We start from the raw sequence: 14,643 nt of genomic DNA, 5'->3' as shown, positions 1-14,643 counted from the left end.
AGGAGGCCACAGATGGTGACGATCAGCCTCTGACATGCCCCCTGTCCCCATTTTGTCCTGGACCATCTCCTGTGCGAGTTTATTCCATGGGTTCTGGGTCTTTTCCTGCTTTGGCCATGGGGCTAATAGAACTGTCTACACACACACATGGCTCGGTGTGTGCACACAGAAGCTTTGGGGGAGTCTGTGTCCACAGGTGGGTCTGGGGACTCCCTTCTGTGCCCTCCACCCAATCTTGAGAACCACCACAGGATCTTTTATCAGAGCAGCTCCAGAAATCACACACATACCACCAGAGTTGAAGAATATTTAACTTTTCTTAAAAAAAAGAAAAAAAAAAAAAAACCAAAAAAAAAAAAAAAACAAAAAAAACTTAACCATGAGAAAAAGAGTATACATTATTTTAACAGGAAAACAGTCATTTCCATCTCTATATTTTATATATTATATATATATTTATATATATATGTATATATACACCTAGCACAGTGTGGATATTCTAGGGGGAGCTGGCATGGGACAAAGGGCCGATGCTGCAGTGGCCCTGGAGATGGTCCTGGGTTAACATGGGGATTCCAGCATTCACACCCCCTGCCTCTCATCCTGGGGCCTGGTTTTTAGGGCCGTACCTGATATACTGGTTTCCTCTAGGGAGAGAATGGGGAGGGGTGGACAGAAGTAGGGTCAGGGATTCCCCCGAAGAAGATGCATCCTCAGAGCCCAGGCCGCAGGGCCTGGGCTCTCAAGTCTCCCCTTGGGGCCCTGACTCTGGGTGGGGCTGTAACTAGGAGATGTGAGCTGTCCCTTCTGTAACTGCCTCTGGCCCCCCAGGAACAGAAACAAAACAGGTCAAAGTTATTTACAAAGCAAGATGCACATACAGTACATACATATTTATAGGAAACCAAAGTGACAAAGAAGGGAGAGGCGGAAGTACCCCACCTCAGCCCTGGGGTCCTACAAAGGAGGGAGGAAGAAAGTGCATGTACACAGAGCCTCCTCCTTTCACCTGTGTGTCTGGGGGCCTTGCAGATGCAGTCCGCATGCTCAGGAGAGGCCCTGATGGGGGAGTGGGGGGGTGGGAGAACGGCTGGAGGGAGAAGACACTGGAACTCAACCCAGACATGAGCAGACCAAGGACATGCGGGGCTCCCCTGGGGTCTCCCTGCCATGTGTCCCTCCCTGGGCTGGTCCCCAGAGGAGGAGTGGGGATGATGCAGGCAATCTGGAGGTTTGCACAGCTACAGTCCCGGGGATGAGGCTGCGTGTGTTGTGCCATCTTCCAGGGGGGTATTGGAGCCTGTGGATGTGGTGGGGAGGACTGTGAGGAGCTGGCCTGGGGTGACCCTCCAACGCCCCCACACACTTTGGCACTCGTGTGAGTGCCTCCTCCAGTGCCATCCCTCTGTGACAAGGTCATGGGTAGCTGTGTGCTGCGACCTCCACCCCCTGCATCTGGTTCCAGCCCAGAGCAGGTTTTAGGTGGGAGACCAGCTCCCCTGCTTCATTCTCTCTCTAATCCAAGGACAGTTTCCCATTTTTAGGGGGGCTTCTGTAGGGTTACCCTGAAAAGATCTCTTTCTGAAGTTGAGTATATGAATTAACTATGCTGGGGGGGGGCGGATGAGGAACCCCCCACTCGCCCCTGCCCCACATGGGTACCCAGCGGGCATCACCTCCCTCACCGTCCTCAGAGCATGGCCCTGGCTGAAGGCTGTCCCTGGAGTCAGAGGCCAGAGGTTCCCTGGCTGGAGGTGACAGGGAGCGGTCTGTCCATCTCGCCGCCTCGGTGTGGAAGCTGCCCACAGGTGTGGTGCCACTGGACGACTCTCCCGCAAGCGACCTGAGCAGCTCCCTGTGGGCAAGCTCCATGTCCTGGAAGAGCCATGGGGGATGTCTGACCTCAGTCCTGTGCGTCAGGGCCCTGGGAAAAGGGCAGGGCTGCCGCACCCTCGCTAGGCCCAGGGGATAGCTCTGTGCTCCAGGGGAGCTGGGGGTGCTGTGGGGAGATCACAGGCCAGAGGATATACCTTGCTCATGGGGGTGATGGGTCTAGGGACAAGGGACTGAAGACCCCCAAGGGCCTGAGGCCTCCCATCCCCCCGCACTCCCCCACCTTGAGCCTGTTGAGCTTGACGGTGAGTTGCTCGATGGTGTGGAAGATATTGCCCACGTCCCTGAGGGCCATGCTGGGTGGGGAGCGGCTGGGGTGCCTGCAGCCTCCACTGCCTCCCTGAAGCTGGGCCTGTGGTTCTGGTTCTGTCTGCCAGACAGGGAGGCTGTTGGGCTGGGAGGGCTCGGTGGTGGAGTCAGGGGGTCCTGCTGGCATGCTGACATAAAAGCAGTTTCCTGTCCCCATGGCAAAAGGAGATTAGGAGGCTGATTCAGAGGAAGTGGGAGCCACCTCATGTGCTCCCAGCAGCCCTCACGCGGACCCATGGGCCCCAGGGAGCCATCCTGTGGAGAAGCTCAGCATACGCTGGCCTCACCCTGCCTGCCAGTCCCTAAAGGTCCTCCTCCTCCAGAAAGCCTTCTAGGTGGCCCTTCTGCTCAGCCCAGCCTGCATGGTGGCCGGGGTGGAAATGCTTAGGGCGGGAGGTCAGCGAGATGAGAGTGCCTTCCTGTCCTTGAAGGAGGGGTAGAGGGGGCCCAGAGAGGCCCCTTCACATCTGCCCCATCTCCAGCTCTGCCAATAAACTGCCACACAGCCCCTGCCCCAACTGTAGGATCAGAGACTCCTCGGTTCACACAGGAGATCAGATATACTGGAGGGAGAAGGAGGGGAGGCACCAAGGACGTGGCCAGGTCATGTCTCCTCCTCCTATCTCCAGATTCAGCATCAGCTCCTGACTAGGCTGCCCGAGGCCTCTCCCTGTCCCCAGGTGCTACTCTTGCCTGGTCCAGTGACTGCAGGCAGGGGTCATGTCCCAAAGCCCACATCTGCCCCTACAGGCCCCACACTCTGGCCAGGGCCCGGTTCTGCCTCCCAGGGGAAGTTCATTACCCGCAGCCTTGGCTCCGCCTTCCACTTCGGGCGGCTCAGGCCCTGACTGGCTCTCTGGTAGCGCAGTGACAGCCCTGCTGCCCACCACCTCAGCTGCGTGGGGGCCACCGCCACCAGGGAGGCAGAGGCCAGGAGAGGGAAGAGGAGCGGGAAGGGGAAAGAAGGCAGCAAGGGGAGAAAAGAAGAAGGAACAACAAAGTGAGCACAGGTCGCACTGAAAGATGCCCAAGGGGCTGCAGAGAAGCTGTCCACCAGTTCACCGAAGGGCAGAGAAGGAAGGTCAGTTCCCAGAAACCAGGAGAGAGGGTGGACCTGGGGCAGAAGGGGCAAAAAGCGCTCGGGGTAGGGAGGCTGAGCCCAGCACCAGTGAGGATCCATTAAGGATGGACCCCACCCACCCTGGGAGCACCTATTGCTCTTCATCTTTCCCATTGGTCTCCTCCCACTTGGTCTCCTCCCACCAGTTCCCTGTCCCTGTCCCGTCCCCGTCCCGAGCTCACTGCTCTGCCCTCTGGAGCCCCCATCCTAGCAGCTCCAAAGGGCCCGATGCCGCCCACGCGCTGGGGGTCTTCCCACTGCCATGCTGGCTCACCATGCACCCTCCTAGCTTTGTCCCCCACCCCACCTGCTGCCTCCAACCCCACACCACCAGTGCCCTCGCTGCAGCCACGAGCATCTGCTCTGTGTCAGGCCTGAGGCCCCCGAGGAGAGCCACAGGGTCCCAAGGCAGGACTGGGACTTCTGTGAAGAACATGAGTGAAAGCTTTTACAGGCAGCTGGTTTATGCCAGGCACGACTGATGTCCTCGGGTTACAGAGTGACGTTCAGAAACGGCACACAGTTTTGTCTATCATGTGGGCATGAGGGAACGGGCTCTGAACCTCGGATGTCCGACTCCAAAGCCTCTGTGTGTAGCAGCATCTCCTGCTGGGACCCGGCATGAGACTGCACACTTGGCTCCCAGAACACAGAGCCATGTGGAAGGCTCGCCTCTATCCTGGGAAGCTGGGTATCTACCTCCACGGCGGGTGTACACATTTGTCTTACCTTTTCTCACAACTTTGTAACTTCCTGCTGCCTCTGTCCCTGAAGCCTCTTCCTCTGGGTTCCTGTCCAACTCTGGGGACTCCCAGATCCCAGAATTCCTGGCCCGTGGGGGCAGGCGTTCCAGAGAACAGAGAGCCACGTCCTCCTGCTCTGGCCCTTCACCCCCATGGGGAGCTCGTCCTGGAGAGCTGGGGTCCCCGGTGTGACAGGCGCTGCTCACGAGAGAAGGTGTAGGTGTCAGGTCATCCTCGGGCTCGCTGGTGGGCTGTGCTTCGGAGCGGTGACCAGGCAGCAGGCTGCATAGGATCAGGTGCCGCAGTCTCTCCACTGGAGGGGAAAGTGGGCGGTGGTTTCCCCGGCATGGGGGTGCTGCCCCCCCGAGCCACCCCTGACTCTCAACATGGTGAAGCTGCCTCAGTCATGGGGTAGAGCTGACGGTGGGGACAGGTGGTCACACCGGTCTCCACACCTTCCCTCCTCAAGCACAACCAGGGAGAGCCCTCTAGCAGGTGGGTGTACCAGTGTCTGGGGCAGCTCACCCTGGTGTGGCCGTGCTGCAGGGGCCCAGCAGGCACTCACCATCTTCCAGGGCTGAGTCGGCGAGCCCTTCCATGAACAGAGGGCCTGGGAGGGGCAGGAGGATGGGTCCCCGTGTCCGGCCACCCCTGCTCTCTACATCCAGGGATGCAGAGGGGTGAGGCAGGGCACCCAGCTCCTCCTCTATGCTGCCTTCCTGCTCAGGATCCTCTAGCTGGCCCGGGTGCTTCCCCCTGACCCTCTGCTGGGGCCCAGGGCCTGTTTTGGATGGGAGGGCAGTGTAAGGCAGGGGAGGGGAGGCACATGGGGTTGACCCCACGCCCAGCTCTGGATTCAAGGGACTGGAACACTGGCTGGTTCAATCCATGAATGTCTACTGAGTACCTACTATGACCAGACACAGTCCCCAGGGTCTTGGTATACGTCGGTAACAAAACAAAGATCCCTGCCTGTGTGGGGCTTCACTACCAGTGCAGAGATGCCTGGAAATAACACTGTACCGTGACATGGGTAACCCAGGTGGGCAGGGCTGTAGGAAAGAAGCCAGAGCGCAGGCTTCTACATGGCAGGAGCGTCATGTATACTGCAGATAGAGAGCCAGAGAAGGCCTGTGTGCCCAGATCCAGAGGAGGTGAGGAGGGAGGAAGCAGAAAAGGGACCCAGACAAGGAGCCTGGCAGATTTCTGTCTAAACCCAGGGCCCCAGAGAGACTTAATGAGATTCCTGTGCAGGACCCCTTGCCCCCCCCACCAGTCCCATCCCAGGAAAGGTGTCCCATGGGCATGTTGTTCTCCATGGAAATACACAGCTGGATCCCCAGCGCCCCTCTCCCTCCACCGCTAAATACCTGTCCCCAGAGAGCCAGGGTGGGAACCTCCATCCAGGTGAGCCTGTCTACACTCTCTCAGGACTCCCTTCTCACTCACTCACTCCTTGGTTCACATTTCTGGCCCCAACGGTCTCTCCTCTTGCCCCACGCGCACCTTTGACCACCTCCCTACCTGTCCTACCAACACTGGTGGGGGGGGGGGTTCTGCAAAGACCATCCAGGGGATATACCTCCAGGCAGCAACCCGGATTCTGGTTCGCTGTGGAACACCTCTGAGCTGTCCAGACCTACCCTGAAGAAAGAAACCACCAGAGGTCACCTGCCAGAGGTCTGACTCCACCAGCCAGGAGGATGGGGTCTCGGATGCCATCCTGGCCTCCTGTGTCAGAATGGACAGCGAAGGAGGGTCGAAGGAGCCAAAAGTGAGGCTTTAGTATCTGTGGAAGAGGGCGGATCCCAACCATGTATTCTCCTCCCTCTTCAGGCGTGGTCTCCAGGACAGCCAGGTTGGGGGCAGCAGAAGGGTCAGAGGGCAGAGGCTCGAAGGGCTTGGAGGCAGAGAACAGGTGGCTCTTGGTCGGGATGACCAGGGCCTCCAGGGTGAGTACCTGGTGGGTGTGGGGCTCTGGTGTGCTGGCTCCTGGGCATCTGGGGGTGGGGGATGGGTGAGCACTGGGGCAGCAATGGGGCGCCGGGTGGCGTTCCGCACGGCCTCCTCCAAGAGCTCCATCCATCTGTGGCTCAGTAGGAGCAGAGAGGGCTGGTGGTGAGAACGAGGGCCTGCAGGCGCCCCTCCCCACACACCACGGCCCATGGCGTGTGACTTGTGACTTGCTGTCACTGAACACCAACCCTCTGCTGTGCCCCGGGCTAAGCATTCTTTAGCTACTCCCTCTCCCGAACAAACCCCCCCCCCCAGGGGCAGGAAGACCCACATTCCACAGATGACAGTCCTGACAATGAGACAGCATCTGATTCAACCTGCCTGTGCTCTGAGTCATGTCACCGCATCTGGCTGCTGTGAGGGGACAAGGGGCAGGTGGGGGACAGACCTGAAGTGGGCGTCTGCCAAGCGTGTAAGGATGAAGAAAGCTCAGTGTGGGGGGAAGAGCTCGGGGCAAGGACGGCAGCCCCAGAGCCCCTACACCTGCCCTGCACCTGTCGCCCTACACCCTGGCCTGGCTGAGGACCGCTTGTACACACCGCCCTGGCCCCAGGGGATGGCAGCTATGCGGGGGCCCTTCTATTCTCACGTGTTCTTGTCTGACGATGTCAGTGCCACCAGCTCATAGATCTGGGGGGGGCCCAGCTCTGATGTGCAGATGATGAAAAAGGCCCGTTTATCTGTGTGGGAGAGGGGGAGGAGGGTCTGCATGGGGTAGGTCAGTGGACCACACAGGACCTACGGTTGGGAAGGGCCCTTGGGTCACCTCCCTCGGCTCCCGACTGCAAGGGCTGGGGCACAGAGGCCTCATCACGCGTCACTGCCTGGGACCCTGGCAGGCAGGGCAGGGGTCTCCCCGAGTTAGAGATGGAGAGTGAGCCCAGAGGCTCTCTTGCACACACTGGGCCTCTCATGGAACTGCCTCTGTCTACTGAGCTCGGCCTTCTCTACCCAGATATGCCCATCCCACCCACCATCTACCTCATCCTGGGCCACACCATCTGGCTCAGGGGGTCAGTGAGGTGGGAGCGCGGTGGCAGGCAGGTTAATCCCCCGCAGGTACCTGTGGCCACGGAGCGGATGAGCACAGCATTGAGCTTGAGTACCGGGCTGAAGGTCTGCTTGTTGTCCGAGGTGCCCGCAGCTGTCTTGCTGTGGCACTTGAGCATCAGTTTCTCATCCTGCTTCTGCAGCAGCACCAGGAGGTCCTCCAGCAGCAGCACGTGGAGGTCTGTGGGGGGGGGGGGGGGCGGCGGTGCACCATCAGGAACCCCCTTGGCCCACCTGCCCCCTGGAGGTGTGTCCCCATTCCCTGGCACCTACCCAAGCTCTTATCCTTGCTGATCCTCCAGGTCAGGGGCCCCTCATGGACCATCCTTCTAGCTGTAAGATCCAAGCTCTGTCACGGAAACACCATTCCTTTATTCATTTGTTCAACCATACATGAGAACCATCTATGTACCAGAAGCTGCACTGAGGAGCTGGGTGCCAGCAGCAAATGAGAGGCGGTGTATGCTCTGATGGTCCAATAGGCGGCATGGGCAGGACTGGAGGCTCTCACCCACCCGAACACCTGTCTCATTCCCTCCCCAGCAATCTCCACTGGCACCCCAGGTTCCAGTGTCCAGCCCCACCAGCAGGACTGTCAGTCCGGGTCTGCGTGGGGTCCTGCCAGGGCAACCCTGCTCAGAGAGGCCCGTGCCAGGTAGCCCAGGTGGCTCAGCGGTTTAGCGCCGCCTTCAGCCCAGGGCCTGATCCTGGAGACACAGGATCAGGTCCCGCGTCGGGCTCCCTGCATGGAGCTTGCTTCTCCCTCTGCCTGTGTCTCTGCCTCTCTGTGTCTCTCATGAATAAATAAATAAAATCTTTAAGAAAAAAAAAAAAAAAAAGAGGCCCATGCCGCCCACTCCGAGGCCCTCCAGGCCCCAGCCAGTTCTGCTCCCAAGGATGCCCCAAGTGTGTGTGTATGTGTGTGTGTGGCGGGGGGGGGCTGGCCATGCTGTGATCTCTGTCTTCTACCTTGAACTCTGCCGCCAAGGGGTTGCTGGCCCTCTCTAGGGAGGTGGTGTCCAGGCGTTTCTGGTAGCCTTCTAGCCGGTGCCGGTTCTCTGTCTGCTTCACTGCTTCATTCACGTACTTGAGAATTTCCCGGCACTGATCCCGAGCCCGGCAGAGCTTCTCATGCTCAGAGGTACCACCTACCAATTGGGGCAGAGGCGGTGGTGAGGGGCTCCCTCCCGAGAAGCCTGTCAGAATCCGCAAGCTGGCGGGTAGGGATACAGGGGTGCTGCCTTTGCCGGAGTTGAGAACCTCGGATGTGAGGGGCCCTGTCACTGAGGGCCCTCGGTTTCAGACCACGGGTCTCTCAAGACACCGATAGCTTCTGGGAATTGCCACCTGGACCACAACCAGCTCCATGGATGTCTGGGAGGGCAGGGGACTGGCCGGTAGCCACAGTAGCCTCTGGGACAGGTGATGGGCCTCACATTCCACACCCAACTCTAATGCCCCAGATTTGAGGGCAGTGAGGGACACTCAGGACCGTCTTGTGCACTGCACAGAGGCGCCCAGCAGGGGACAGATAGGCCTGAATGCAGCCTCAGCCCTGTGTGGGACCACGGTCATAGGGGAGTCTGCGTGCTAACCTTGGGTACACCCAGATGCTCCCCTCAGATTTGCACCAGGGCTCCACAAAGGCTGGAGGTGACCCTTCCCTCACCTGACTGCCAAGCACCTTGTCTTCCCCAAACCACACTTATAATCACTGTCTCTGAGACTGACCCTGACAAGGAGGGGAAGAAGACCCCACAAAAGTCTTGCAAAGGCCACAAAGCAAGTCAGTGCTAGAACAAGGCTGGGGGCCACCACCCCCCTAGTGCTTACCCTCCGTGTGCTTGAGGACGCTCTCCAGCAGCAGGGGATACTTGGTGAGCCGCTGCATCTCCGAGATGATGAGGTCTCTGAGCTGCAGCCGCCGGCACTGAGGGTGGCTCTCAGCCTCCTGGGCGAGGGGCACAGACTGATTAAGGTCGACCCACGGTCAGGAGCAGGCTGATGGTCTTGAGACCCGGATGAGTGTGCGAATCCCATGTGGGTCCTGATCCCAGAGGGAACCCTTAAATATTTAGGGAAAGGCTAAGGGCAGGGGTGAAGGGAGAGAGCCCAAGGGCTGTGACTGCACAAGCCCCACTGAGCAGGTACTGTGCCCATGCTCCAGATAAGGATGCTGCCCCCCGCCGGCGTGCACACAGGTACTAGGAGGTGAAGTGGGCCTTCTGACTGCTAATCTGGAGTCTGCTAATCTGGGAGCAGCGGTCTGTCTAGAGAGCAGGCATGAGCCAGTGTTTCTGAGGAATGGTGTGGGGTGAGGGGGCAGGGGTGGGCATGGGGGGGGTTGTCACTGGGCCACCCTCTGGGGTGGAGGAGAGGCTGGCATGCCTGCTGCAGGGGGCTGGGAGGGCAGCCCCAGAGATCTCTGCTTAACCTTCTTCCCCTCAGCCGTCCTGAGCCATGACTGCTCTAACTTGGGAGGATGCACCTGCATGAACAGCTGAAAGCGGCTCTCCTTGCGCTGCTTGGTCTTGATGAGTCCCAGGGCTATGGACTGGTAGGAGCAGAACTGGGCGGCCACCTGCTGGAGCTCCTCCCGGGCGGGGCCATCAAACTGCGCCATAAAAGACATGGCCGCCATAAAAGACATGGCCTGGGTGTCACACCCCTGCCCCCCACACCCTCCCTCTGCCACTCCTGTAGCTGTGCGAAGGGGGACCCATCTCCTCCAAGCCTACCCGAGCCAGCATGAGGTCGCCGATCTCTCTAATAATAGGGCCCTCCTCTCGGAGCTTCCTCATGGCCTCACACCAGGAATCTGGGACAAGGAGAGAAGAGACTCAGAGGCCAGGGGTGGAGCTGCAGAGCCGGACCCTCTGTGACCCGGAGAGAAGGGTCCTGGCAACTGAGCCAGGGGGCTAGCTTGGGAGCCACTCTGCTTCTAGGGGAAGTTGAGTCCTGGTTTCAGGTTACACATCAAGCTTTCTGGCAGAGAGGGTTGTGGGCTCAGGGAGGCCTTGGGGTGACAGGCCAGAGACCTGAAGGCTGGGGGTGGAGGTGGGGGCGTGGGGAGGAAGGGGAGGGGCCAGGCTGGGAGGCCCCTCACTGTGGATCTCTATGAGCTCGGGCAGGTTGGGGAAGAGCCGGGCCAGCTCCTCCCGAGGCATCAGGTTCTCCTTCTTCATCCGCTGGTAGAAGATAAGGTCCAGTACCCGGAGCGTGCGCAGATGGGAGGCCTCTGTCACAAACAGCTCTGAGCAGAGTGGTCACAGAGTGGGAGCAAGACAAAAAAAAAAAAAAAGAGGTCAGCAGGTATCCAAAGTGACGACCGCTTCACTTCGGAGGCCACCGAGCACTGGTGTCAGATGGTATGGCAATGTCCCCCATCCCAAGGGCAGGAATGGTGACCCAGCCTGGCCCTGTCCCTGGGTGCTGCCCGACTCACTGCCCACCCATCAGAGGCACGTGGCCTCACCGTTGATGACCTCCTGCCGGTCGATCTCCCTCTGGCTCAGGCCGGCCACCACGTCCTTGCCCACCGTGTGCTGCCAGTTCTGGGTGTCAGGCTCGGGCTCTAGGTCAGACAGCTGACCCAAGTCATCCTCCAGGAGGTGAGGGAGGAGGGCGTCAGTGCAGAAGCCCAGGCTGGGGGACTCAATGCTCCTGGGGGAGAAGGCGCAGCTTCACGAGGAGGAGGGACTCACACAAGGGTTCTGTCCCTCCGTTTCCTGTGTACTGCGCTGTTTGTCCCGAGCCCGCGGGAAACCAGTGGCCGTGAGGAGGAGACGCGCACCCACCCAGTCACTTAGGGACGGGAGCGTGGCCGGGCTGTCACTCACCTGCGGCCCATTTTGGGGGTGAAGGGAGGGGTTGGGTTCTCCAGAGACCTGCGGAGAGAGGTCAGTTCTCAGTGCCGTCGCACCCACCCCGCTGGGCCAAGCCCAGCCCCTGACTGCTGGAGTCCTGCCCACCTGGTGGAGAGGCTGGAGGCAGAGGAGGAGGCGGACTGATGGAGGCGGGCCGCCTCTGCAGCTGCATCCATGTCCACGTCGCTGCGAGAGCGGGGCACATTCTCTGCCTTCCGAGACCGCTTCATCTCCTCCCGACCCTTCAAGCTCTCGGAACGACCCAAGCGAATCTCTGAGCGGGAGCTGGGGAAGTAGAAGAAGACACCCTGGGGCCTCACGTCCCCGACAGCTTTTATCGGCTGCCCTGACTCGGGGTGCTTGTGGCCTCCTGCAGGGCCCAAACTTCTCAGTGACAACTCCCACAGCTGCCCTACCATCTCCTGCCTCTCCTCCTCCCTGTGACCCACCAGGAAGGTGAAATCTGGGATCAACAGATCAGATGCCAAAGACCCCAAACACTCCAGGAAAGCTTTGGGCACCAGAGGCCCTTACCAGGGACTACCAGGTCTCTGGTTCTGCTCTGGGCCGTGTGGTGGCCAGTCCCTCTTGCCCTCTGCTGGAGCAGGTCAGCTCCCACCATGGACTCTGCTGGAGGCAGAGTTCTCCTTTTATAGGATTTTCTCCAGGGAGCTATAGGTGTCACCCTCACACACCCATCCAGGCCTTCTCACAGGCCTGGCAGAGAGTCTACCTGCTGCCAGGCTCTTGCCGTTCCAAGCTGTGGTGTAGATTCTCCCATTCTTAACTTGTAGTACACTTCCTAGCTTCCACTCCCTTCCTGGGGGCAGGCTGGCTCGGGAGGGCCTGTCTACAGACTGGCAAGAACCTGCCTGCCTGCGGCCTGCCATGTTTGCCCATCAAATGTCTCTGGGACTTGAGGTGCCGATGGCTGAGTGTTGCTCCTTTCTGCATCCTGCAGTGCATGAGGCCTGTGACAGCTGGCATCTCTGAGCCCTGGCTGCCCCAGGATGGTGCCTCCCTGCTCGGCCCTGCTGGGTTGGTTCTTGCTGATACTATCACTGATCTATATCCTGCCCTGCATCTAGGACCACAGGTGGCCTGGAGAGCATGCAGGGTGCTTAAAAGCACAGCAGGGCTGCAGCGAAGGAGCCAAGGCATCTCAGTCTGCATTTATAATGGTTCTCTGAACTGCCAAGGACTCACATGGAGCTGCCCTGGGGTCCTGAGGGTTAGAAGCCACGCTGCCAGCTGATCCCCTCAGAATACCCTGAGGTCTGCTAGAACGCCTCCAACTGAGCCTGCTAACAGCACTTTCAGCAGTGCCCCACAGCGGGCCACCTGAGCACTGGGACAAGCCACCTAGCGAGGCTCTTGGAGCCGCAGAGCTGAGTGCCTCCCTTCCCAAACCCCTAAGTGAGTAACACTCTTCCCCATGAGTGGGGCACACACCCATCCCTGGCCCCTAATCCCTAAAATACCACCTTCTGGAACTAAGGTGTGCCTTCTATCTGCTGGCCTCTGCCCCCCTGTGCTGCTGAGATTGCCAGTGAGCTGGCCATGGGCCAGGCCAAAGGCTGCCACTGACAGGGGATTGGGAGCCTATTGAGTGAGTGTCTTAGGGCACAATTATAACCTAGCAACTTTAAGACCACAAGTTTGCAAAAGGCCTCAAGTTATCCTCGAAATACTGTTATTCTGTCTATATAACTTCATTTGACACATCTTTAACTCAGGTTTCTATGTTTAATTCATTCACTAATATCAGAGCTCAAGCTCTCAGCTCAGGACAAATTTAGCTTTCCTCTTCCCTTAAATTTTTGTCAGTTCTCCCTACAGCAGTCTTCCCACACAGCCGAAGCTTACAGAGGCTTACTGCAACAAGAGGAACCCCGTTGTATGCACAGAACGGCAGACTCATGGTGTGACGATGGTTTCACAGGTAAAATGGTTTGACTACCCAGGCCGCTACCTGGAGGCCGGGAACACCCCTGCACTGTGGATCAGGCCTGGTTGCACGCACGTGTTATTTCTGCACATGCAGGACCACATGTACTACATACAGCTTGAGGGTGACTGAGGGAATGCATACGCATCTTTCTGACCAGGGGTGGTTTTCGCTAAGTGCTGGCTAGAGGATTTGAAACAGGACATGTCTGCTGTCACATCACAGTCAAGAGTAAGTCCAATGCCAGAGAAGGGGTCTCATTAGAACCTGGCCAGAGATGGAGGCATGCAAGATGCCACAGTGTGCAGCCCCCTTCTTGTTTTCGAGAGGGGAAGAGCGGTTTGCTTTGAGGCTGCAGAACCCAGTCTCTAGCTCTCCTCGTGTCCACAACCATCTCTGTGTGACCTCCCTATCTCCCAGGATCTCCCCTGGCCACCCCGCCCCAGTCTTCTCCAACTTGTCACCTAGGGTGTCTGGAGTAGCTGCTCTATTACACCATCTAGCTCATTCTTGGTTCTCGGGACAGAGGCTACGGAGTAGCCCGGGGATCCAGAGGAAATGTTAAGGGGAAGCAGTCCCTGGGCTGGGAGGTCAGGGGCCCACCTCTGCCTTTTGCTGGCCTGACCACCAATACAGCACATCTCTTCCTAAAGATCTCCAGGCGGGAAGGTGGTGGGAAGAGTTGTGAGTTCTGCAGTGGGAACCTTATGGTGCAGTGGAGTCGGTGAAGCAGCTGGGATTGACCCAGGCTCCCCTCCTTGGGAAGGTGGCTAGTGCCTCCCCTTCCCCCCGCCACCCCCAGCCTGTTACCTGTCACTTTCCAGCAGGTCCTCAGGAAAACTTCCTGTGGAGAGCCGCTGCGTCCCAGGCTCTGGGGCATCATATGGCTGGTTGTTCTCAAAGTGCTGAATGATGTTCCTCACGTTGCCTGGTTTGACTGGAAGCAGAAAGACAATGAAGGCTACTCTGCTTTCTGTTCAGGGATGGTGTCCCAGGACCCTCGCTCCCATCTAGGCCAGAAGACAGAGCGATGAGCAAGCACGGATGACAGCACCACTGGGCTAAGAACCAAGAGACGAGGTCCTGGTCCTCTAGACTAGCTCCTGGGCTTCTCCCACTAATCTGCAGGGAGGCATGGGCAGCCACCCACTCTCTCTCTCTCTCACATGTTTCTTGCTCAAAGAAACAGGAGAGCAGGTAAGAAAGAGACTCATGAGATGTCCCACAGAGGGTCTGCAGAGGAGTTCTCCTCCTCAGACACAGTGAGCTCAGCTCCAGTGACCTCAGGACAGGAGCCTGGCTCTGGGGCTGATCTGCGTGAGGCCAACAGCAGAGCAAGGAGGGTCGGGGAGGCGGGTGAGGCCCTGGTCTCACCCACACTAACCAGGGTCCCACCTATGAAAACTTCTAAGTCTCCCTAAATAGCTAAACTCAGAGGATGCCTGGGTGGCTCAGTGGCTGAGCATGTGCCTTTGGCTCAGGGTGTGATTCTGGAGTCCCAAGATCGAGTCCCACGTCGGGCTCCCTGCATGGAACCTGCTTCTCCCACTGCCTATGTCTCTGCCTCTCTCTCTGTGTCTCTCATGAATAAATAAATAAAATCTTTTAAACAAATAAATAAATGAAAATAAAAAATAAATAGCTAAACTCATGTTTCATAAAAAAAGCGTCCAGGGCAGAGTAAGCAGAACAATTAAA

At 58.5% G+C, this 14,643-nt stretch overlaps 1 protein-coding gene across 6 annotated transcripts in view; it reads right to left on the bottom strand.

Moving 5' to 3' along the window:
* Positions 1-373: 373 nt before the first annotated feature.
* ARHGEF11 (Rho guanine nucleotide exchange factor 11) overlaps positions 374-14,643 on the bottom strand; it is an 88,109-nt gene continuing 73,839 nt past the window's right edge. For 3 of the 6 annotated variants that reach the window (XM_055323665.1, XM_055323664.1, XM_055323666.1), the window contains 20 exons: positions 13,756-13,882; positions 11,103-11,282; positions 10,971-11,018; positions 10,607-10,794; positions 10,238-10,384; positions 9,870-9,949; positions 9,620-9,745; positions 8,965-9,100; positions 8,101-8,279; positions 7,405-7,480; positions 7,145-7,312; positions 6,671-6,761; positions 6,026-6,151; positions 5,648-5,709; positions 4,631-4,846; positions 4,052-4,378; positions 3,005-3,097; positions 2,117-2,349; positions 1,686-1,875; positions 374-1,300 (listed from right to left, as the gene is read on the bottom strand). In XM_055323665.1, the coding sequence (XP_055179640.1) occupies positions 1,242-1,300; positions 1,686-1,875; positions 2,117-2,349; positions 3,005-3,097; positions 4,052-4,378; positions 4,631-4,846; positions 5,648-5,709; positions 6,026-6,151; positions 6,671-6,761; positions 7,145-7,312; positions 7,405-7,480; positions 8,101-8,279; positions 8,965-9,100; positions 9,620-9,745; positions 9,870-9,949; positions 10,238-10,384; positions 10,607-10,794; positions 10,971-11,018; positions 11,103-11,282; positions 13,756-13,882 (2,852 nt within the window). In that variant the 3' untranslated portion in view covers positions 374-1,241. The remainder of the gene's footprint in view (positions 1,301-1,685; positions 1,876-2,116; positions 2,350-3,004; positions 3,098-4,051; positions 4,379-4,630; positions 4,847-5,647; positions 5,710-6,025; positions 6,152-6,670; positions 6,762-7,144; positions 7,313-7,404; positions 7,481-8,100; positions 8,280-8,964; positions 9,101-9,619; positions 9,746-9,869; positions 9,950-10,237; positions 10,385-10,606; positions 10,795-10,970; positions 11,019-11,102; positions 11,283-13,755; positions 13,883-14,643) is intronic. The other 3 variants (XM_055323667.1, XM_055323668.1, XM_055323670.1) reach the window with 2 other exon arrangements.

This window comes from Nyctereutes procyonoides, unplaced genomic scaffold (genome assembly GCF_905146905.1).
Source record: "Nyctereutes procyonoides isolate TBG_1078 unplaced genomic scaffold, NYPRO_anot_genome, whole genome shotgun sequence".
NCBI lineage: Eukaryota > Metazoa > Chordata > Mammalia > Carnivora > Canidae > Nyctereutes > Nyctereutes procyonoides.
This window is presented reverse-complemented; position numbering and strand designations above follow the sequence as displayed.